General features: G+C 43.1%; 1 protein-coding gene across 3 annotated transcripts in view; it reads right to left on the reverse strand.

Moving 5' to 3' along the window:
* Positions 1-4,828: 4,828 nt before the first annotated feature.
* nkd1 (NKD inhibitor of WNT signaling pathway 1) overlaps positions 4,829-25,594 on the reverse strand; it is a 103,733-nt gene continuing 82,967 nt past the window's right edge. For 2 of the 3 annotated variants that reach the window (XM_085991459.1, XM_085991461.1), the window contains 6 exons: positions 21,723-21,829; positions 17,040-17,135; positions 12,025-12,172; positions 10,475-10,559; positions 9,962-10,092; positions 4,829-8,067 (listed from right to left, as the gene is read on the reverse strand). In XM_085991459.1, coding sequence (XP_085847585.1) covers positions 7,478-8,067; positions 9,962-10,092; positions 10,475-10,559; positions 12,025-12,172; positions 17,040-17,135; positions 21,723-21,829 — 1,157 coding nt within the window. In that variant the 3' untranslated portion in view covers positions 4,829-7,477. The remainder of the gene's footprint in view (positions 8,068-9,961; positions 10,093-10,474; positions 10,560-12,024; positions 12,173-17,039; positions 17,136-21,722; positions 21,830-25,594) is intronic. The other variant, XM_085991460.1, reaches the window with a different exon arrangement.

Consider the following 25,594-nt stretch of genomic DNA (forward strand, 5'->3'; position numbering starts at 1 on the left):
TAGCACTTTGTAGGAGCACTAGGACAGGCAAAGGCACACTGAAGACAGGCACTAAGGGAATGCACAAAAGTGATTAGTTGACTTTGTCTTTAATATTGGATGGATTTATGTATAAAGTTGGATTGGAATGTTTCTTTTCTGGTGGCTTTTATTTCAGCATTGCAGCCAAGAGGACGCTGTGATGGTCAGTAACAGAGGGAAGGTAAGCTGTGAGACTATTGTTGAATGGGGAATTGGAGTTGCGTTCACTGATACAGCAGTCGGATGAGTCAATCATGGTCAACCCGGGCAGAAAGGGGCTGTCTGGGTTGTCTCCTCTCTTCCACTTCCTCCTCCTCTTCAGCTGGTGGCAATGGCTGTGCCCTCATGATGGTGAGACACCATGCAGCAGACCTCGATGAATCTTGAGACGTGCTTAAGAACATAAGAACATAAGAAATAGGAGCAGGAGTAGGCCAATCGGCCCCTCGAGCCTGCTCCGCCATTCAATAAGATCATGGCTGATCTGATCCTAACCGCCAATCCACTATCACAGAACCATCTCCTGAATCTAACAGAATTAGACACACGAAATAGGAGCAGGATCAGGCTACACGGCCCCTGGGCCCGCTCCGCTACCCACAGGGCCATGACGGATCCGGACCTAGACTCATGTCCAAATTCCTGCCCGCTTCCCGTAACCCTTCATTCCCTTTACTTCTAGGAAACTGTCAATTTCTGTTTTAAATTTATGTAATGATGTAGCTTCTACAGCTTTTTGGGGCAGCATATTCCATGGACCTACCACCCTCTGAGTGAAATAGTTCCTCCTCATCTCAGTTTTGAAAGAGCAGCCCCTTATTCTAAGACTATGCCCCCTAGTTCTAGTTTCCCCCATCATCGGGAACATCCTCCCCGCATCCACCCGATCCAACCCCTTCACAATCTTATATGTTTCAATAAGATCACCTCTCATTCTTCTGAACTCCAATGAGTAGAGTCCCAATCTACTCAACCTCTCCTCATATGTCCATCCCCTCATCCCCGGGATTAACCGAGTGAACCTTCTTTGTACTGACTCGAGAGCAAGTATGTCCTTTCTTAAGTATGGACACCAAAACTGTATGCAGTATTCCAGGTGCGGTCTCACCAATACCTTGTACAACTGAAGCAGTACCTCCCTATTTTTATATTCTATCCCCCTAGCAATGAAAGCCAACATTCCATTGGCCTTCTTAATCACTTGCTGCACCTGCATACTAACCTTTTGAGTTTTGTGCACCAGGACCCCCAGATCCCTTTGTACTTCAGTACTTTCCAGTTTCTTGCCATTAAGATAACAACTTGCTCTACGATTTTTCCTGCCAAAGTGCATAACCTCACACTTTCCAGTATTGTATTCCATCTGCCAAATCTCTGCCCACTCACTTAGCCTGTCTATGTCCCCTTGCAGGTTTTTTATGTCCTCCTCACTCACTACTTTCCCTCCCATCTTAGTATCACCTGCAAACTTTGATATGTTACACTTGGTCCCCTCCTCCAAATCGTTAATATAGATTGTAAAGAGTTGGGGACCCAGCACTGACCCCTGCGGAACACCACTAGTTACTGATTGCCAGTCTGAGAATGAACCATTTATCCCAACTCTCTGCCTTCTGTTAGATAGCCAATCCTCTATCCATGCCAGAATATTACCCCAATCCCGTGATTTTTTATCTTAAGCAATAATCTTTTGTGTGGCACCTTGTCAAATGCCTTTTGGAAGTCTAAATACACTACGTCCACTGGTTCCCCTTTATCCACCCTATATGTTACTTCCTCAAATAACTCCAGCAAATTTGTCAAACATGACTTCCCCTTCACAAAACCATGCTGACTTTGTCCTATTAAATTATGATTATCCAAATGTCCTGTTACTGTCTGCTTAATAATGGACTCCAAAATTTTACCTGCCACAGATGTTAGGCTAACCAGTCTATAGTTTCCAGCCTTCTGTCTACTGCCCTTTTTAAATAAGGGTGTTACATTAGCAGTTTTCCAGTCTGCCGGAACCATTGCCGAGTCCAGGGAGTTTTGGAAAATTATTACCAATGCATCCACAATCCCTACCGCCACTTCCCTCAAGACCCTAGGATGTAAGCCATCAGGTCCAGGTGATTTATCCGCCTTGAGTCCCATTATTTTACCGAGTACCACTTCCTTAGTGATTTTGATCGTGTTTAGCTCCTCCCCCCCTTTAGCCCCCTGTTTGTCCAGTGTTGGGATATTCTTAGTGTCTTCTACTGTAAAGACTGCTTTGCTAAGCACTGCAGGGCTCCTGCAGAGTGGTCCAGGCAGCTGAAGCATTGTTTAAGGACACCAATGGTCTGCTCGAACAGATTCCATGAGGCAGCATGGCTCTCATTATACACATGCTGCTCACGTGTGGTTGGGTTGTGGAGTTGTGTCATGAGCCAGGTGGTCAGCAGATAGCCCTTAGCACCCAGTAGCCGCTCTCTGGTTTGCCTTGATGGCTCAAAGACGGAGGGAGCAGTGGACTGGCGCAAAATAAAAGCATCATGACTGCTGCCAGGATACGGGGCATTCAGCATCATGATGTGCTGAGTATGGTCACACACCGACTGCACATTCAGCGAGTGGTGACTTTTGTGGTTGCAGCACATCTCAGCCTTCAGATGTGGTGCCCACAAAGCCACGTGTGTGCAGTCAGTGGCGGCCTGCACCATGGGAAAACCCGCTATCCTGGCAAAGTAATGTGCACGCTCTGCCTGCTTCTCTCTGGTCGGAGAGAAGACAATGAAGTCCCCTCTCCTGGCATAAAGAGCGTCTGTCACCTCTCTTAAGCAGCAGTGGACGGCAAACTGGGAGATGTTACAGGTGTCACCTGCACCAGCCTGGAAGGATCCCGATGCAAGGAAATTCAGGGCCACGGTCACCTTCACAGCCACTGGCAGCGCTGACCTTGCCCCGGTGTGAGGCTGCAGGTCTGGTTGCAAGAGGTGGCAGATTTCTGTGAGCACCTCCTTCATAAAATGTAGACGCCTCACACACTGCTCCTGACTCAGAACTGAGGTAAGATAGTTGCTCTTGGAAGACCCTAGGTGGGCAAGGCCTTCTGTTGAGAGCCGTTTGCCTCCTCCTCCTCCCTCTGTGAGCAGCTTATCCTCTTCTTCACTGCTTCTGCTCCATCTCCCTGTCACGCTGCAGGTCAAGGGGGATGACAACTAGAGCACCCATGACTGGGAGCAGGTGGTCTGACCAGAACCCTTGAAGAATCAAGGTATTCTCCACTTGCAGCACCACTCCCTGTCAGCTCACCAACTTAAAACAACTCTGGAAAGCTCCAAACAGTTCCACAAACTTACACAGAGCCAGTAGAAATTAATCACCAACTAACCTTAGAGTGGTTGCTGATCCTTTTAAATAAAGGTGAAGGGTCCTTGCTGTTGCTGAACGCATGTTCAATGTGCAAAGTTAAGACAGGGCGTTAGCTCGTGTTGAGGATGAAAATAGAAACGCTGGTGTCAAAGCACGCTGATTGACGTCACGATCTGCCCACTCTACTTCTGGAGTATGCTCCTAATGCTTGTCCTACCGCCTTCACCAAGCTTGTGCCTGGTGCAGCTCGCACCAGAAGTGTGCGCGTGCGGACGCCATTTTTGTCACCAAACAGCACCCGTAGCACCGAAAAATGTCAAGATACTATGGAGCCGAATTTTTAGCTCATAGAAAGTCATTGATTCAGTGATTTTATCTCTTGTACTGTGTTAATATTAATTTATCTTCCTTATGCTTTCAGTCTCATTAACCCTTCCAGTCAGTTTTCCTGAAACAGCTGAACTGGCATTTACTAAAAATCCAGAAACAGACAAAAGTACACAGGAGGAGTTAACGTTAATTATTTTTGTAAGTATTTGATTTTTATGTTGTAACAACCATATTTGATTTGTAAACAGTCTCTCACTGAGACTCTTTAATCTTTGGTCATATTAGCCTTGGTGTATATATGCTCACTATATACTGTAGTACTAAAATGAGCCCAATAACTCAAGTTCTCAAGAGCTTTAACGGATTATAATTTATTTATTTATATATAAAGGACAAGCTACTTTATTACCATGCACATTTTGTATGTTCTACTTTTGTAAACAATATCTGTACACGATTATTTTTCTGCAATTGTGCACCTCCAATATCGTTACCTTTCACCTGCAACATCATTTCACAACAGTTACCAATGATGCCCTGTGCATCAACTGACCAGATACAATTCACGTCAGTTGTTAATACACAAAGCAATGGCTGGCTAGGTGCTGAAGTATAGTTGTTTGTGGGCCCCATATTTTTGGAGCTTCTATTGAAACAAGTGGCTGCACTCAAAGAAGCCAATTTGGAACCATAAGCACTTTTATAATTCGTCTCATTACATTTATATGCAGTTCTGTTCAATGTTTTTTGTCAAAAGATAGCAAGTGTGAAGTATTTTAAATAACTAGCATAATAATAAACAGTATAATAACTATCTTCCAAAGTGTAACAAAACATGGAATCTGTAAAATTGGTTACTCAGTTCTTAGTAACCTCAATTATTAGCAATTTGTTGTCAAATAAATTACAGCCCTTCCCTCCAAGTTTTCCACTTTTTTTGCAAGATGACTAATGTAAACATTTCGATTGCAATGCAATGTTACTCATGGAGTCTCAGGAGGTTCCACAGAATTGAGATAGTGAGATTTTGCCTTTTCGTCAAAATGGCAGGCAGGCAGATAGATCAGAAATTACTGGTCCCTGATGGCCTGTAGTGAAGTACTGCTGAACATTGCCAAATAACTAGTCTCAAGGACACAGGTTTCTTTTAATATAATTGACTAGTTTACCTTTAATGAAAAGGGGTTTCTGTTGGCACAGTTTTACTATTAAATAAATAAAGCATTTAGTCAAAACCATCTATATATACTATACAAAATACTGAAAGATATATTCAATTAAAGGGACACTGCAAAAAAAATTGCTTTCAGAAGGGAACATTATGAACTGTGTTATACAAGTAGTTTTACAGCTGAATGGTACAATATGTACCCAATACAGATTTAAATTTAAATACTGTTCTTATACATGGCTGTCAGAAAACATTACACACGTTGGGAATGTACACAAATGTGTAAGATATACTAATGGTGTAGACAGGATTGCATTAAACTTAGTTTGTTAACACAGGGTTACTAATAATTAAAACACTAGGACACAAAAAGCCATATCCTTAGCAGACACGTGTCATTTTCAGTCCAATATATATTTTATAAATACAAAGTATATTTAGAAGGGAAAGACTGCTACACCGGCAGCGTTCATAACATACCTAGCAACAAGATACAACTCTGTTTAAGCACATATAAATGAAAAAGTTCGTGGCCTCCTTAATTCCTTAGTAAATCTGAAAAGGCTCCTTGAAATGTATTTAGAAAGTTTTCTTCAAGGATGCAGTTGTAAATAACAGTGCATTCTTAAACATTTTCTTCTATGGTCTGTGAGTGGCGATGTCACTGCCCACGGCACTGTCCATTCACGCCTATAAAAATCTGACGTGTTTTTTCACAGATGTGAAATAAAACCCAATTCACACAGCAATTTACTTCCTGATATCTTTGGAATAATGCATACATAGGGTAACACACAGACTCCAGTATGTGTTATTCTGCAAAATACATACTGATATGCATTTCTTTACTTGACAAGGGTGTCTGAACACAGACAGCAACAAAGGGAAGCCTTCCACGATCCAATCACGATTGGAAATACATCACATGACTTTACCAGTAGCGATAGTCTACCATGTGATTTAAAAGCAGTGAGTTTTGACTTTATTATACTGATTAACACAGGAATATTATCACTCATTTATTATCGCAATTGGATACAGTACAATTTTAAAATCTAAATGCAAAACAATGAGCAAGATCGGTAGAAAGTTGATAAATTTTACTGAGCTAAAGGCCAACCTAAAAATCTGATAACATTTCTCTCTGGTAACAGGTTTCCTATCTGAATGCAGCCATTGAAGTTTATTACTGACATTTTACTGGAGTAAAAATAACTTTTTGCAGTGACACATTTATTGCTGTGTGAAAGGGGCTGAACACTTAATAGTCAGCAGCAGCATGTAGTGTTTTAGAATTCCTCTGTAGTAGAGCTTAAGATGCTGGCCATAGAATAAACACGATATCTCACTCATTCGAGGCCGCCTTCCATTTGTGCAAAAAACTCATCACAACTAATTCCCGACAGGATCCTGCATGTCACCATCGTGGGTGAGGTATCTTCATCTGATTAACTCCTATGCTGTTTCAATAAGATTTAGAGACACTACTTCAAAAATGGAGTTGGTTGCACCAAGTTATGTTCCGCCTTCCATGTGCACCACTCAAGAAGTCCACCGTCATTCCTTTCAGAACAGACACGTCTTTCAAAAAATAAACTCAAACCACAGTTTTAAAAGAAAATGCACCTGAGATAGAATATATACTTGCCAACTTCTCTGAAATGGTGTAAAGGGTGTTCAACCTTCTGTGTCATTCATAGTCCCATGGCGCAAGGTCAATGGTTATGGTGACCTTGAATTTCTCCAGTTGGTGGCACTGGAGTGACAGAACTTGAGTGCTATAAGATTGGGATTTAATTGCATACGTACACAATTCTTAGACTTTGTGCACATTTGTCAAATGTACACAAGTGATAGACCCAAGGCGTTTTGATGGTAAGTCTCTGATCCGCAATATAGTGCACTAACTAGTGCAGGGAGTTTTGGAAATTATATGTACAATTTTGGCGAGTCGATTCACTCCATGCAAATATGCATTCAGAATAGAATTAACTTGGGAGACATGCCACTGTCTTGGGTATTCCAAAAGAACTCAAATACACGTTCAGTCACAAAACATTCAAATCAACAACTTTTCATCAGAAAGCGCTGAATTCAAACAACCAAATAAACTAAGAAAAAAAAACGCACCACATAATGGCACAAATCTTTCAGAACACTTAGCAGCGTTTCTTTCCTTTAGGCTTCCTCTCAAAAGGTAGAAAAAAAATTGACTCCAGAAGGAAGAATTAAAACTACAGTCTTATAACAACTGAAGAGTTGGCAAGTGTGGTTAACATGAATCTTAATACAGAAAATAATTCAATTATGGAAACGTAAATGATACTCTGGACAACACAAAAAGGTTACAAGTATGTAGAACAGTAAAACCCCTTGTGGCACATTTTATAGGTTAAAGAAAATAAAATCTGAATTAACACTAGAGGTAGCCAGCTGTTCAAAAGTCTTTTAGTTTCACTTCATGTCATTATCTTTCACTGTCAAAGTAATGAATTGCTCATCTTATAATTAATATTAACAATACTGTGTAGATCAAAGGTCACAAAATCCAGTCAGAAATCTCCTTCAAATTGGATACTGTGGTTTTAAGTTCTTGTAGAATACCCTGTTCTTCTCTGCTCATGTCTGGTAGAAGTGATGATAGTGGTGATGATGTTCATGGTGGTGATGGTGTTCATGTCTCTGAACAATCCGACCAACATGCCCTTCATACAGCATAAGAGATGGCAAATCCCTCACATGTTCTTGCTCTACTACTCTTGAAGGGGGTTGAAAGGCTTTATACACTTGATGGTTGTCCTTAGACCTCTGCTTGTGTTTCTTATGGCTCTGCTGATTCTGTTGACCAAGTTGCATGGGTAGATATGGAATATTTGGGCTTACTACCACAGGAGTAGAGGTCAATGGCATGTAGGGACTCTGTGAAGGCTTGTTCTTGGCAACTTTTCCAGCTGGGGCTGAAGCCATCATATTTTTGCTCAGTGTTTTGGGAGATTTAATTAAGTGCTTGCTGGTGTCCTGATTGCGTAGTCTTTGCTGCAATTCAACCATCCTTGTGTATGAAGAATGATTAAGGTGACTGTGTCCTGGATCCATAGTTTGAGATCTCCTGTGGTGACTGTGCATGACCTCAGGTTCATGGGAACGGGATCTGGCTTGATGAGAAACTTTCACATGATTCTCCTTTCTAGAAGCCACTGGAGGTGAACCTGTGTGATAAACACTTGCATTAGTCTATAACTTAAAGAAGGTTTTCATACTGCTGGTGTTAAGAACTTACAATATTGGGTCATAAATGCCAAGTCTCTTTTTTCATTTTCTTGTTTGCTCCACCTTTAGTTTCTTCCCCACAGCTTGCTCCAAAACTTCAGATCAATATTACTCCAGATCCAGTTTCTGGGAGGTGTGCACAGTAACCCCAGTATACACAACCTCCAGTGTTTCTTCCACACTGTAAAGTGCCTCCCATTAGTTTGTCCAAGCTGAGATTGAGAACTGCTTGTACAAGGGGTCCCATCCTACTCCTGAATATGCAGTGCCACTAAGTAACCAACCATATCTCCTTCTTGTTTAATATATTATAAATGATATGTGCTTTAATACAGAGCCACATAGATTAGGAAAGTCCCAGGTTAAACCTCTGGGGGGAAAAATTTGGTTGCTTTGCGCCTCCCTAAGAGGGCGCTAATGGGGCACAAAGCAACTAGCGCCCGGGCGCGGCGATGTTTGCGCCGCTCGTGAAATTGACCAGACATTTTGCACACCGCCAGGATCTCCTGCGCCCACAGATTGTGACGTCAGTCGAGCGTGCAATGCTCGGACCGGATATTGAGTGGCGTCCCCTGCCTTACCACCTGTCGCTAGCAAAGACAGGTTGAGGGGAGCGTTTTGCAGTCGGGAAGGGACTAGGGGAGCGCTATTTAAAGGCGACCGCTTCCTCCCTTTTTTTGTCGGTGACATTTTTGCACCACGCATTCTGAGAGAGAGAAAATACTTCTGGAGAGATTCAACGCTGTGTGAAGAAGTTTTGGGTACTGAGCAGCACTCTGCAGGTTCATTTTGATTTGACCTTCTTTGCATCGATTTAGAAGAGACTATGGAGGCTGCACTCTGAGCACTTTTCCTGGGTCTCTCCATTGTTCTTTCCAGCAGAATTGATGTACAGGTCTCTCCAGGCAGAGATTCAAGGCTGCAATGAGCAAGGTGTGGGTGGAGACCAAGATTGACCCACCCCTTTAAGAACTGGCCGGTGCCAGTGTGTCTGTGTTCCATTGCTGACTGACATCACATGAGCTTCACCACGCTCTGAGGTAGCGTCTCGCTCCTCAGCGTTAGCGCCTTGAGAGGTGTGTAGCACCTGATTTATCGCTCCAATCACCTCCAGGGGTGATAGAAGCCAAGTTTGTAGTCGGAGGTGATAATTAGCGCCAGGCGCTAAACTTTGCGCCCGGACGATAATTGCGCCCCAAATGGAGCAATACTGAATTTTTCCCCCTGGACTTTGCTGGGTGAGAGAGATAGAAAGAACTGGAGACAGATAAAGATAGAGAAAGAGATAATGTGGGCCGCTGCTTCCAGGACTCTCCCCTCTGCGATCACAGTCCCTCCCAGACATCTTTTTCCCAGTTGGACTGTCCAATATTACACACGCCCAGAGTGGGAGAGCTGCATCGGATGCCCGTTTGGCAACCACAGCCAGCCACTAAAAGGTTAATGAAGCCTGGCCCTCGCAATGGAGCGAACCTTTCACTGGCACCAACGGGGATCGGCCGATGCACTCAGTAGGTCGGCTGCCCGATAAGTAAAATCTACCATCACCACAATCATATTTTTCTGTCCCGCCAACAGCAATCACGAGAATTTTTACCTCCACTCAGAAGACCATTCCAAATATTCACTATTTGTATGAAGAAGTGCTTCCTGAAATCGGCCCTGACAATGCCCGTGGAACCACACCTCAATATCATTTACCATCTTCAAGAGATAAGGAGATATTTAAGGGGAGACAATTAATGTAAAAACATGGAAACAAGAGTGACTACGCCATCACCTGCAAAAAAAAACAATAACTGAATGGGTCTGTTCTAATATAGATCTTTTTACCTGGTCCGAATTTTGAAGTGTAGTTTTCTATCCCTGCCAAGTCAAGGTAGTGGTTTCTCCTTTCTATGTTCTCATCCACACAGTGGCGATGGCAGTTATTCTGCTGGGGATGCTGGTCACTGTTGTGACGTCTGAAAAAAAGGAAGTTATTCATGTACACTCCACAGACTTAATGCAGATAACGTTCCATTGGTTTTTCCTGCATAAATGTTTTGCACCCATTCAAAATACAGCATCAATAAGTTTTATATGAGGCGCAACATACACATTTAAGTTTAGGATACAATCCAAGTAAATTGTGAAGCACAGATGCTCCTTAACTTTAATAATGTAAAAATATTTCTATATAAAGAAATGGTGTTGTATATCAACATGAGAAAATAGATTATTGAACTCCACCATAATTACATGGTAATCACAAGATGCTGTATAAATGTCAGTTGCTTTAACAGTTTGAAGGGATCTGGATAGCTTTTAAAAAAAATTGTTTTCACACATTAGCCTGTTTCTTACCTGAGGGGAGCACGAGTTTTCTTCTCCATATTCTTTGACTCCTCCACACATTTATTATCAGCTTTTTGCCATGAACTATTAACATCTAAGATGGAGGAGGAAATTGGGGATGTTAGCTCTTTCAGTTCTGGGTTGTACAGATTCTTTACTAATGGTAAATATTTACAAACATCAGAAATCAAAACTAAAAATCAAAAGTATTGATGAGATTTATGGAAACCCTAACTGCATACAATATTCCATGCAATCATAGTAATGCTGGATAGTGTGTTGGTCTCACTTTAGTGGCCTTATATTTTACAGAACTCTGTACACACTATTTTTTATTTGGCATAGCAACTGCTGCCATGTATTGCTTAATAGATTCAATGTTTAGTCACATCATATATTTCTTGACTTGATGTATCTTTCATTTTAGTGTTTGTTTTCTATAATTACCCAATTTCCTATCCACATGACAACATCCACCTTTATCCCACTTAGGCCGCAAGGCTCCTGAGGCATTTTACTGAATCCCTTCTGAAAGTCTAGATATCCAAACATCTATTATATTACATTATATTATATACTTTAAAAAAAAACAATTCAGTTATGTCTTCAAAGGATTTTTATAAAGTTGTACAACATGACCTACTGCTCATAGGCTCAGAATCATTGCCGTTACTCATTAAGTATGTTTAAATTGCTTCCTTTATAATAAACTCCAATGCTTTTCCTACCAAGCTGATAGGCCTATAAATCTAGGGGTCACATTTCTGACTTTTTCTTCCAAAAACTGGAACATAAGCTATTTTCCAATCATCTGGTACTACCTTTGCACTTAATGAGCTCCAAAAAAAAGTCAGCCACAACTCCCCTTACTTCCACTCTCATTTCCTTAAGTACTCTTGGATACATTCCATCTGGGCCTGTTCTTTTGCAAATAATCAAGGGTTCTGTGTGTTTTTTTAAGAAGTGACCACTTTGTTCACAATCTCCAATTTTCTCCACAAATTCAAATACATTAGCTCTCCTTCCAATCACTGGAAAGGGAATACTGTTTTCTATATTAAAACCCATAAAAAAACCACAAACTTTCTTTTGTAGTATTTTTCCTTACTCTCTATTTTCTGTAAGGCGCTGCTCTTCTTTAATACAGTACTCTGCTTATTACAAACACAGAAAGAAAGAAAGCTCCCATCTACTTCATCAGTATCCCTTGCAATTTCTTTTCCAATCTTTTTAAGTCCAAGATTATGTTTTTAGCCATTTAATTTAATTGTACACATTTTCCAATCTTCCACCTTGATGGCTTTAAAAAAATCAAGGGGGAGAAATTTGGGAGCCCCCATTTTTGGGTGCCCTTCCCTCACAAATGGTGAGGTCCGAGGAGCCAAGACCTCTTTATACTGAAGACGGTTTAAGAAGTTTAAAGTTCTGTCTAATGTGCAATCTTTACAAAATTCTGTCTAGTTAAAGTGATTGTTTTACCAGACAGAGCTGAGAACTCATTATGCATACTTTCATTTGCAAATACATGCTTTGGGTTGGTATAAAAGCCTTTCTCTTACCGGTCTGACATGTTTGATTGCCCTTCTTTTTTTGGCTTGCATCAGGCGTCACAGTTAGCTTTACCCGCAATGTTTTGCTGGTACTCGGTGAGTGGTTCACAGATGCATCTACCACCTCATAGATTGTGTGCAGAAGACTAGTTATATCCTGCAAAAGTATCAAAACAAAAATGCTGTAGAACTATCAACTAAGAGGCTGCCCAAAGTGTAATTACTCTTTTATAAACTGAGTTCTAATGGGTGTCATGTCCAGATATTTTCTTCTGTGCATTCGTTTTTATGGCTTTATGAACAACACATTCATGGATTTGTTAAAATTAAACACACAAGAAAATATCAGGGATTATGCTCACATGCACTATAGCAGCCAGTTTACAACAATGTTTACTTAAATACAGTGAAAGCTAACAAAATGACATGATAGGATGACTTCAATCTCAGAACAGGATCCCTTACCGCTCATGGCAGCATTTATACTTTCCTTCATTATAGCCTATTTGAATGAGACTGTCAATTAAAGGCCAATCTTTAATTCATATTGCATAAACTCATTTCACACAGGATCATCACAGTCAAAGAGAGCCTTGTTGAAAGTATACGCAAATAAATATTACTACTGCTAACTACAAGTTGCTTTAATATAGCACCTTTAATGTAAAAAAAGAAGAGAATCCGTTGCTGGAGAGGCACTTGATATGTTTGGATAGGTAGGAATGGAACTATGTAAATACAGTCCCGTGAAGTTGGATGACAGAGGATAGCGGCAAAACTTATAAGGCAAGATTTTCTCTGGTCGCCAAGTGTAGTGAAATCACAAACCTGTTAGAAGTAGTGTCAGAGAAGATTGTCACAAAACATTTACTATATCACTACACATAGTAACCAGAGGAATTCTTACCCTGGGGGAGGATAGGATCAGGATTGTCTGCATTGCCCAGAGTGTGCTGGCAGTGACTAACCAGGTTCACAAGAGAACAGCCACTTGGGTGTGGTACACGGGGTTTGCTTTCACCTGTGGAACCATAACCAGCAGGAGGAAAGGGAGAAGGGCAAGGGGTGGGAAAGGGGGAAAAAATCAAAGGAAAAACTGGATTAGGCATGAAAATAAACAGCGTAAGATTTTATAGATTCTAAATGCTGCCGACCAAAACTTTATGTTCTGTAGGACAAAGTAGAGCTTAGTGTTACAAATACAGTTCATAAAATTACTGAAAAATACACTGCTGCCATGCTTTCAAGTTGGAGACAGCTGGTCTCACTGGAGCCCATATCCTCCCAAACTGCATTTAAGTAAAACAAAACTTCTAAATTGCAGACTGCCATAAGAACCCCTGTCCTCAATCAGGGTGAAAGGTCTGTAAGTAAATATTTATTTAAATGATCGAATACGAGGAGATTGGCAGTGTGGTGCTGGCATCACTACATCTGTCACAAAGTGCTGTTACTGATAGCAGGGGTTACAGGCTCATGCAAAGCACTACAGTGTGTATTATGATGCTTTGGCAACATAAGATGTACCTTATCATGCCAATAAAGCGATTTGAATTTGAATTTGAATTGAGTGCTATTTGATCCATATTAATGGCCCAGAAATTCGGGTCCCAACGCGTGAGTACGGACGGAGTACTCACGCGTGGACCCGATGGAAGTGACGGAATCTTGCATGCACTACGCATGCGCGGGAAACCAGCACTTCTGATCCTCTGAATCAAGGGGCTCAGAGGTCGAACGCGTGCGCGCGGGAGTCTGCGCGCGCGCGTTGTACTTCCTTTTTTTTTCAGGTTTTAACGTGTGGGTAAGTCTATACATTTTAGAAATGTAAAAAGCAGCCGTAAGGACTTCATTTTCAAAGGTAAGTGGTCAATTATTTAAAATTAAAACATTTTTTCCACAGGTTTTTTACTTTTAAATACTTTAAAGCAAGGTAAGTTTATATTTAGCCCCGTTTTTTTATAAAATTATTTTTTCAAAAATTTAAATTTTTGTTTAAAAGTTATTTAATGTCATTTATAGTTTATTTACAAAGTGTGGTTTAAAAAAAAATTATTTGATGGTAAAGTACAGTTTTACAGCCTCAGCATTTATACGTTTTGACAGGTCTATCTGTCAAGACTTATGAATGGAGCATTCCCTGTTCCGATTGGCTGCCTGTTGCTCACGTGATCCCAGGGGACGCTTCGCACTAACTACGCCCCTGGGACACGCCAGCATAGCGCGCCGGCCTCTGGGACAGGCCTCGGAGAGGAATTCCACGCAGGCCAAGAGGTCAACTGCCGGCGCGCTAGGTAAGTGTAGGTCGGGGGCTTGCACCCGCGGGAAGCCCCCGACCCGAATTTCTGGGCCAATGTCTATTATCACATCCCTGCAGCTCTATTGCAGCACTGTGCAAACCCACAGGCCAGGAATAGGAGACAGTGGATTGAAAGAAGGTTTGAATTAGGCAAGTTTTTTTTTTTTAAATGCAGGTAGCATCATGGCCATGCTGCTGGAACTATTCCTCCATGCCGCTACAATAACCTATAGTCCCAAAAAGAGTATTTAAGAGTTCCTTATTCATAGCAAATGGGGCGAGGCTTTCAGACGTGCAATAGCTTCAGTGCACACTCAGCACAATATCAGTTTTAGATTTATTAATGTTATAGAAATACAAACACAAAGCAGTGTCTGCTTTCACGTGCAGTCCTCGTTTTACAAGCCTTTAATTACACTACAAATTACATTGCAGTCATATGCAAACCACCAGGCAATTCTAGCAAGCAAAAGATTTAAATCTTTTTTTTAAGAAACACAGCTGTAAAACTTTGTGGATCAAACAGATTAGTTTTAATAATTTTGATTTCCAGTCTTTTGCTGTGGTCCCTGTGAAGGTAATTACAGCATAACTAATAGTTCTCAAAAGACCATGGGAACAAAATCAGTTAGGCCTTCAAAAGCCTCTGAAATAAAGAGTAGCAGTGAATGAGATCACCCTGTATTTTTTAATCTACAAAGTCTGCCAATTTATCTTCTAATGCACACAAAGCACTGTATAAGAGTTTTTTTATTGGGACTTGGTAAAATTAATCTATCAATATTTAATTTATAAATATATTCCACATGGATGTTGTTTCCTAATTATTTTTCTAGCAAATTAATTTTGGCAGTTTTCTTCTTTCATCCCAGTTTTGTAACTGAATATTATTTTTTAAAAAACCAGTAATTTGGATAAATCTTATTAATCGGATGGCATATCTACTTTAGAGTCAAAGTGCATTGTCTTAAATGAAAAGGTGTTTAATAAACCTTTATTCTTCATGTTTGCTGAACACCGTGATGTAATGATGGAGATCTTATTCAAACATATCACTGCATAATTTTCATGTGAAGTCAACGCAACCAAAGTGACACAGGACTGCTATCTTATCCTAGTGATCAAGATAGCACCTCTTTAAATAAATTCTGCTTCTAAAGAGAATGTCAATAATGAACTACAATGCTTATGTCATGCATCTACCTTTCAAAAACAATTTTAAAAGACAGTTTGAGAACTAACTTAGCAAAATATATGCAAATTTGTTCTTGGATAATAAAGAAAAACATCCATGGGAATTTACAGTATCTCAGTAGGAAATAGCTCCCAGGGAGATATTATTTCATTGGTGTTTTGCCTACACTCTCTGAAGTACATGGAAATATATATATTGTGTCATTCCTCCACCCTGTTAATGTGGCTTACTTTAGTTTTGCATCACCCTATTATTGAAGCATTCACAGCTCTTAGTTCCAGCTTGAGTTAGGCATCATTAGAACTGCAGCTTCTCAATAGTATCTTAACAATGGAAGCCTTTGTGATGTCTGGTAAAAGCTGTCTCCAACTTCTGCTCGGTGGCTTCACAACACCAATTGAAGCATTGCGAGAAGGTCCAGCATAGCCGTGTCCACCCAGCTAAAAAACCTGGACATTCGAGAGACTCTTACTCTGCTCCCAGAGGAATGTTCCCTGGTACAGCTGAAAGTGCTCCAGATTGGTAACAGCAAGCAGTTCTGTAGAGTGAGAGGCAGCCATGATAATTGCAATACACAGCCAGAATGGAGATAAAACCCCCAGTGGATCCTAGGAACTTTTAAAAGTCATTTATTTAGGTCCATTAATATTTTAAATTCTTAATTCCTTTTCAAGCATTTAAATACATAAGTCGTTTTGGGATATTTTTACTGAGCTGCGTGATCTCCTCAAGACAAGCCTGTGCTATTGCCGCTCACTGCCAGCTTCAAGCTCCCATTTATTTCAGTTGCACCAGAAGCGTTGTTATGGTGACAACTTTTTCTAAATATCTACATGTGGAATCCCAACAGACCTTTTCAAATAAAATAAACAAAATGTCTTTTGAAACATGTGTATTTAAAGCTAAACAGGCGCTAGCCTCCCAAATGATGGCAACAGCTGCAATATCATAATGGCAGGAAAATGTGGTCCATTTCCTTTGATTTGTTATATTCAGTAGTTTTAAGCCTTGGCTGCTGGTATCTATAAGGACCGGATAATATATTTGTACACAACTAGCAGTTGCTTAAGATTATTTATTAAAACCCTGGAGTAACAGACACTGGCTATATTGTAAATGGACTACTCCCTCCCCAGTAATCATAAACATGAACCAAAGCAGGTAGAAATGGTACTTTACTGACTACTGTGTGAAGCAAAACCTCCTTGTAAGCATCAGCTGGTTCAAGCACCTTATTCACAAAGAACAGTGCTCAAGCGCTGCTGAAAAACCAACAGCAACCTATTCTGAACCAAACTGGCCTCGGCAAGTATTCAGCAGCTCAACGATCCGATCCATTCATATTAGTGGTCTGCTTATTATACATTCTATAGCTGTCAAAAGACAATCTTACACTTGAAATATCCTTCTTTAGCTTTCACATTTAATTAGGACAGGAATGTTTTAAGACAAACAAGGATTTAAAGAAATTTAATATTTTTGAAAAAAAAAACAAAAACAAAAAGTTGGTGAGTCATTTGTTTAGTTTACCTCGCGGGTGACTTTCCCATTGTTATCGAAGTCATACAGAGTGAATGTCCACTCTTGCCTGTTGTCTTCTTCTACAGACACATCACATTCCAACTCCTGTAAAATGCATTTTAAGGGCTACTTCAGACTTTCTCTCAGCACAAAGTCTCGACACATTCTGCACCATAATAATCAGCAAATTTCACACCTCGGGAGGAGGCATCCTGTTCAATCAATGCCATGCATCTTTACAGAGTTGATATCTTGCTATATGAATAAATATGCAGAACTGCAATGATTACCTCATAAAACATTAACTATCCAAGCAACTTAAATTATAGTGGAATCCTGATAAACACGCAACTGTTTTACAATAAATGTATTGCATGAATCAGGACTTCTATAAGTTGCACAAAATAGGTCCAACCTCATTTTTTAAAAAGCTAAATCACTTACTTATTCAGCAATTTAACATAAATAACACTGCTATCAAAATGCAACTTAGTTAATAATTTTATAGAATGTGGCAAAAAAATCAAACCTCCAACGGGTTTATCTTTTGGAGGAATATGCAAAGGAGAACAATGTGCATGCTGAAGGGAAACATTTCAGATTAGACCAGAGTTCATAACTTTAGGTTTTTCTAAAATTGTTTATCTGGCATTCTCTGGTAATCAGAACATGTACTGTAATGATACTGCACTTAACCCTCTGGTTTTCCTCTCCTGAATGTAGTGATTTATAGTGGGATAGGGTTCTAAAGAAGTCAAGAGCCCTCCAAACTACCTAATTTCAGTGGCCATTGTTCATTTGTGAACTTAGACAACAGGGGTCAATTTTCCCAGCAGTATCTCGCAGGGATCACTTATTACCCGGATTCTAATGGCAGGAAATAGGGACGGAGACTCGTGACACCAGAACTTCACCCTCGATACACTGCCCCAGGGTTTCTGGGGCTTCCCCAAAGATGTAGTTAAAGAGTGATTTGATCGAAGTTTTCAGGATATTAAGGAGAACTGATAGGGTAGATAGAGAGAAACTATTTCTGCTGGTTGGGGATTCTAGGACTAGGGGACATAGCATAAAAATTTGAACCAGATCTTTCAAGAGTGAAGTTAGGAAACATTTCTACACGCAAAGTATGGTAGAAGTTTGGAACTCTCTTCCGCAAATGGCAATTGATGCTAGTTCAATTGTTAATTTTAAATCTGAGATCAATAGATTTTTGTTAACCAAAGGTATTAAGAGATATGGAGCAAAGGCGGGTATTTGGAGTTAGGTCACAGATCAGCCATGATCCCTCTGAATGGTGGAACAGGCTTGAGGGGCTAAACGGCCTACTCCTGTTCCTATGTGGACTAGGGCCTGTAATAGGCACAGGCCAAGCACTCCCATGGAACTGAGGTGGGAAGGAGTGTTGCCAGCCATTCCCTGTTGTTGTCTTGGAAGGTGCTCACACCCAGAAACTCCTGAATAAGCTGGGGGGTGGGCCTTGTGCTTGAGATGCCTCAGATTGGAGTATCAAATGTCATCACAGCTGCCCAATTCTTTATCTTCTGGTACGGTGTGCGTGCACACATATGCACAAAATCCAGCAGGAGTCATTAGACAGTGATCATGAGCAGGAACTGTGGCTAATGTTTCCCCTCTATACCGAGTGGATGCTGAGACCAACTGCAGTGTGTCCCACCATCATCCAAGCACAGACTGAAGATCATGCCTGTGACTTTCCTAGTCTATATGCCTTAGTTCCATGCCAGCAGTACAGTTACTAGCCGAGCCTTTGGGAGAGTTGTCTTTAGGTTTTGTTCCCAAATCAGAAATTCTATATAATGAGATTGAGTGGGAATTGGTTTGAAGCAATTCTAGCCGTAGATCTGGTAAAAAAAATTATCTGTGGTTAAGTGGCCAACATCATTTAGTGTAAAGTACTTCATGAAGAAAGACTATAAAGCCAGACTGTTAAACAGATCTGCTTCAGAAAGGAGAGATTCCAATTTATGCCAGTCCATATTAGCTGAATTCAGATCCAACACGATGGATAGGTCTATCTGTAGACAGCTGCCATTGAGGCAAGCAGAGATCAGTATTGTTCCTGTTCCCAGATGGTGATCCCTGTGCTTGAACAGGTCAAAGGTTCAATAGCAGCTGAGACTCGAGTTCTGGCCAGTGCTAATGTCTGAGTGCCAAGATCAATATCCAGGAGCAGGAAAGATGCCAATCCTCAATGCCAGCCAGCTGGAAATGGACCTATGAAAATATGTCATCCAACAAGTTCTTTTCCCACTGGAAGATCCAAACCTTGCAGTCTCCAGAAGACTACTTAAAGACTCACACAAATTGGAATATCTTCTCTCCGCAAGCACTGGTAATTGATAATGAAAGATACAGATTTTCTATTACTGCAAAAGGCACAATAAATACATAAAAATAATTTTACAAATAATCTTTCCACTCCATCTTTTTGGGAGGTGGTATTTTACATTGTAAGTACTGGTCACACACAATGATGTTCCCATATAACTACCATAGCTGACAAGAAATAAGATGCCAATTCTCATCTGTTCTCACTGATTTACACTCAGGGGTAACAATCTAAAAAGGTGGAACGAGTGTAACTGGGAAACAGCTGCCCCGACTAACAAGGAATTGTAGGCAAGTGTGCATGCTCCAGTCATCGCTCAGATGACACCATCACCATATAATGATTTTCACTTGCGTGATGCTTCAACATTAACTGTTTTTCATGCTTTGCAGGTTGAACTTTACAGTACAGCCCTGTTAGTAGTACTCAGTTTTAGTATCATTCAGGCAGTTTGCAAGACTTTGCCGTGCCAACAGTTCAGAACGGTTCACATCTATCTTGTGTTTTCATGAGATAGCAAGTGTGCCCATGTTAAAACCTTGGCTACAGTGCTGGTGAAATCTGTTGAAATATGTAGAAGAGTTCACTCTGAACATTAGTAAAACCTAAAAAGCAAAATACCTCAAGGGAGATCACCACATTGCACTTCCCTTCTATATTAACCACGCCCTGTCCCACAATTTGACAAGGCTATTTCTTTGATATCTGTCACTTAACACTAACATCTAAATATTCTGAATGTTGGTAACATTTGATGCAGCCAAGGAAAGCCCTGAGCAGAAGGTTTACAATTACTGGACCTAAAAGCAGATTTTCTTTTTTCTCTCCTATTCACAGATAGTCAGACCTTTATAAACCCTCCTACAATACGGATTCTGGAAGATGGCTGGTTAATGTAAGATTCTTTTAAATTTCCCAACTCAATTTCCTCTCTCTCGCTCCTTCTTTGTTGAAGGTGGTGACTCCTATTGTTTATGAGGTGCATATCAGGTGATTGAAAGCATTAAAATATATGGGGGTAAAATGCCACTTCAGCAGGGGTGCAAAACGGGCGGTAGCAGAAAAGCCACCCATTATACAACACGCCCGCATTTCCTTTCTACTGACATAATTGGAAAGGAAAATCATGCGGAGTGCATAATGGATGGCTGATCCACTACCGCCCATAATACAACCCACTGAAGTTTAAGTTTACCTGCTCAGAGTTTTAGTTTTTTCTTCCTGTGCATAGACAAATAAATGGGTCTTTAACCTAGACAAAAATCAGTTTTTTATGTGGGTCACTGGGGATCACCAAGTAAATATTAAATAAGCATGAAAGTGATGTGTGTGCATTAGACCCTGTTTTGTAGCCAGATAAGCCAGAGGAATCCGAGATAGCTGCACTCCTCCAATACTGGCCTCTTGTGCCTCCCCTATATATTAATTGCTCCACCATTGGCAGCCATGCTTTTAGCTGCCTATAGCATGGAGTTAGGTCGCAGATCAGCCATGATCTCACTGAATGGTGGAACAGGCTCAAGGGGCTAAATAAATGGCCTACTCCTGTTCCCATATTCCTCTGGCTAGGCCCGAAGATCTGGAATTCCATCCCAACACCCCTCTGCCTCTGCACCTCTCGCTCCTCCTTTAAGAAGCTCCTTAAAACCTACCTCTTTGACCAAGCTGTTCTAATGTCTCCTTATGTGGCTCGGTGTCAAATTTTGTTTGATAACGCTCCTGTGAAGCGCCTTGGGGCGTTCTACTATGTTAAAGGTGCTATATAAATGCAAGTTGTTGTCGTTGAATGGCTGTTGCTGTCTTTACTCAGCCCGAGGCCATTCCTTCTACATGATTTTCATTAAAAGAGTTGCAAACTATAGGCCTTGTTCCTGTCCCAAGATCCGGCCCTGACAGAGTTAATTTAAATTTTAGATAATCGTGTAAAATGGATAATATTGATTCAGCCGCCCATTATACATCTCTCCCGATTTTCATTTCCATTGACGTTTTATACAATCACCTAAAATCAAAGTTACCCCCAGTACTTGCAACTGACCTGGAGCAAGTTAATGATGCTCATAGCCCAATGCACACATGCAAGAGCTGCACATCTCCTCAGCACATAGAATTTGGCTGTAGATCAGAAGTGGAGAAGGAACAAACAACAAATTTACTTCCTGCCCCCTTTTAAAATTTTAAACTGGACAATGGGCGAATGGTTGCATTTGTAAAGCCACTCACAATGAAAAAAGATTTTCAGCTGCTGAATTTTTCTCTTTAGTTTGTCGCACAGTAAAGCCCTTTATCTACTTGCACACATTATACATCCTTAACCAGAGATATTTAAGAAAACTCACTTCAAATTTCAGTTGTTTCTTCACGCCACTTTGTCCAGCTCCTTCTTTTTCCATTTTCTTCTCGGCTGTGTTATTGAAGCCATCAGTGTTCTCTGGTGGTAGAGCAACTTCAATAAAAAAAAAAGGGGGTTAGTGTTTCAACTTATTTCAAGATAAATTTTAAATAGAAACAGTTGCCACTGGTATTTATCCACCTTAATTTATATATGTTTTCATATACATTCTTAAAAATGTAGGGGGAAAATTCAGTTGTTTGCACCTCCCATTAGCGCCTTAAGAGGGCGCTAATGGGGCGCAAAGCAACAAGCGCCCGGGCGGGCAATGTTTGCACCGCTCGTGAAATTAACTAGACATTTTGCGGCGGCGCTAAACACTACCGCCACGAATTCCTGCGCCGGCAGATCGTGACATCAGTCGAGTGCGCAATGCCCCGGACCGGATATTGAGTGGCGCCCCCTACCTTACCGCCAGCCGCTAGCAACGACAGGTTGAGGGGAGTGTTTTGCAGTCAGGAAGGGACTGGGGGAGCGCTATTTAAAGGCGACCGCTTCCTGCCTTTTTTTGTTGGTGACATTTTTGCACCACGCATTCTGAGAGAGAGGGAGAGACACTTCTGGAGAGATTCAACGCTGTGTGAAGGAGTTTTTCATACTAAGCAGCACTTTACAGGTTAATTTTGATTTGCCCTTCCTTGTATATATTTAGAAGAGGCGGTGGGGGCTGCACTCTGAGCTCTTTCCCTGGTTGATGTACAGGTCTCTCCAGGCCGAGATTCAAGGCTGCAATGAGCATGATGTGGATGGAGAGCAAGATCAACCCTCCCCTATAAGATAAAAACAGAAAATGCTGGAGAAACTCAGCAGGTCAAGCAGCATCTGTGAAGTGAGAAACAGTTAGGCCTACAAATTCATTGACGCCACTTTTGGGGCGCTAAAGTGGGGCGTCCGCTAAAGTTTGCGGCCGCCGCCAAATCTAGGCCACTTCTCCGATATTCATTAGCTTCGCCCTACTAGTTCGGGCGAGCGCTAAAACTGCTGTTGGACGCCTCTCTTTGGGCGCTAAGCCGGAGGTGGTGATCGATAGCGCCGAGGCCGGGCGCAGCGCAGGTGCGGCCATCTCGTGACTGACAGCAGACACCCTGGCGCCGGCCAGCTCTTAAGGGGGAAGGGTCGACTGTGTCTGCTGCCACGCCCTGGATAGTGGAGCCCTCCAGCTAGGCCTGAACACTGCTGCTGGACCCAAATAGCGCCTGAAGACATGGAGAAGGCCCGTGAACGTGCGCAGCGCTTCTCAGAGCGTGATCTGAGTGTGCTGCTTGCTGCTGTGGAGAAGAGGCGCCATGTTTTGTACCCGGACAATGGCAAGAAGGCGACGGTCCGCGTCTACAGGAGAGCCTGGAGGCATGTCGCCAGCAAGCTGTCAGCCAACAGCGACGTCCCCAGGACCGGTGCCCAATGCCGCAAAAAGTTAAATGACCTCACACGCATTGTCAGGGTGAGTACCCTTTCCAATGACCTCCTCAACCTTGCATGTGCACTTTACATTATGGGCAAAGGGACCTGAAAGCTCTAATGGCCAGCCTTCATCCAGCAGCTATGGCACAGGCATGAGCATCAATTGCACATTCTGCACTGAACACACTGGCCAAGCTATTCCACCATGGGAGGCAGTGCACACCAGATCATGGCAACACACTGGCCAAGCTATTCCACCATGGGAGGCAGTGCACACCAGATTATGGCGACACACTGGCCAGGCTATTCCACCATGGGAGGCAGTGCACACCAGATCATGGCGACACACTGGCCAGGCTATTCCACCATGGGAGGCAGTGCACACAAGATCACGGCGACACACTGTACTTAGAGGCTGTCCTTTCTCTTGCAGGCCAAGCTGGTGAATAATCGCAAGAGCCGGACTGCGACCGGGGGAGGACGACCCCATATCCAGCCACTCACCGACCTGCAACATCGCGTGGAGCGCCTCATGGGTGGCCGGGTGATTGGGCCCGTTGCATGTGGAGATGCCGACCCTGTTCTGGGAAGCAATGGTAAGGACATCACCTTTTGCACCTCTCTCGTCCCACTTGCGCATCAGATCTACATCCTTAGCCACTGTCCGACCAATGCGCTGAATGCCACCACTCATGCATCCCGCACTGACGCCCTCTCCTCACTCTAAAGCTACTCTTGTGCCTTCCTGCTTTCAGATGGTCAAGAGGAGGTCCCTCAACTTGCCAGTGACAGACCCTCCGAGGGGGAGCAGGAGGAGGAGCAAGAGGAAGGCGGCCCATCAGGGGAACCCTCAGCCGCGGCCACCCAGGCCAATGTAGGGGACACGTCTTCCCTGGAGGGCAGCGTGGCGGAAGTGTCGAAGGGGAGGGGAGCTCCTGGGACCTGCGTGCTGCAGAAAGGCGGGAGGGGGGTGGAAGCTCGGCGGCCTTCTCCCCAGAGGGGGGATGCGTCGGAGGGGAGTCCAATTGCTGGGACCAGCGGCCTCCAGCAACGCAGGAAGGGTCGGCCAGCTCGGCGGCCTTCTCCCCAGAGGGAGAGTCCGGCCTCCAGTCAGGAGATGCTCTTCGCCGAGGAGATGGAACGCCTCGAAGACTTGTCCGCGGACTCGGAGCGCCGGCACACGGAGCTCATGGCAGCAGTGGCACGGTTGCCTGAGTCCATCGATTCCCTCTCTCGGAGTGTGGCCGAGTTCGGGCCCTTAGAGGCCACCAGTCGGGCGGAATTCCGTGCAGATCTTTCAGCGACTGGCCAGGTGACTTGTGGTGCTGTCCAGTCACTGGCTGCTCTGCTGCGGTCAGTGAACAGGTCAACACGGGCACTCACTGCTGCCACACTCGCTGTGTCAGCCAGGCATCGCCAGGGCACCTGGCGCGCTGCAGCAGCACATCGGTCTGTCCCTCGGCAGATTGGTGCGCATGCTGCAGTGCTGGCCCGGGCGAGTGCCAGTGTCTCAGGCGACCAGCGAGCGCCTGCCATCCGCCAGCTTGCCACCATTCCTCCAGCCGCCACTGCCACTCCCCCAGTGGAGCTGCCAGGAGCTGCTGCAGCGACTGATGCTGGCCAGCCACAGCTGCAGCAATCAACAGCCGGCCGCTCGACGCCCAGACCTCGACTAGGCCGACCCCCAGGGGCATCTGCCGTCACGACATGTGCCCCTCAGGAGCCTGCCCCCAGCCTTGCAGCAGCCAATGGCCTTACTTTGAGGCGGAGCAGCAGGGCGGGCAGGGGCCACCCAAAGATGGCCAAGGCATCGCCGTAGCGGGCCAAATAGTCGAATGTGTGGCCATTTGTGTTTGTTTCTTGAGGCCGAGAATTGGATGTTTGTTTTTTGAAGGCCGATGATGTGATGTTTGTTTTGGACGAAGGCCGAGAATGACGGCCATTTTAGTTGCCCTATTTTGTTAATCCTCCCCAGGTTGTGGGAGCGAGTAATGTGTTTGAGTGTTTTTTGGGGGTTTCCTCTGTTTTTGGTTTTCATGTGGGAAGGGCCCAGAGTTTGTACAATAAAGCATTTTATTTATTCACATTGTCCATGTTTGATCTTTGAAGTGTTTGTTGCCTTAACCGGCTGAGGGCTTGCGGAGCGGCTGCAATCATGTTCTATCATTGGCACAAGCCATTCCCTGACAGGGGGCCTAGAAGTGACATTCAATAAGCCGACGACGGGCGGCCCTTGGACCTTGTGCGTCCCTCCTGGGCTGGTACTCCTCGTCCTCGTCGTCCTCATGCTCCTCCTGCTCCTCCTCCTGAGGTGGTGGTCCAACGTCAGGTGGCAGTGCCTGAGTCCTGCGGATAGCCAGGTTGTGCAGCATGCAGCAAACGACGACGAATTGGGAGACTCGATCCTGCGAATACTGG

This window comes from Somniosus microcephalus, chromosome 6, assembly GCF_052327205.1.
Source record: "Somniosus microcephalus isolate GS21.2 chromosome 6, FLI_Smic_1.0, whole genome shotgun sequence".
Taxonomy (NCBI): domain Eukaryota; kingdom Metazoa; phylum Chordata; class Chondrichthyes; order Squaliformes; family Somniosidae; genus Somniosus; species Somniosus microcephalus.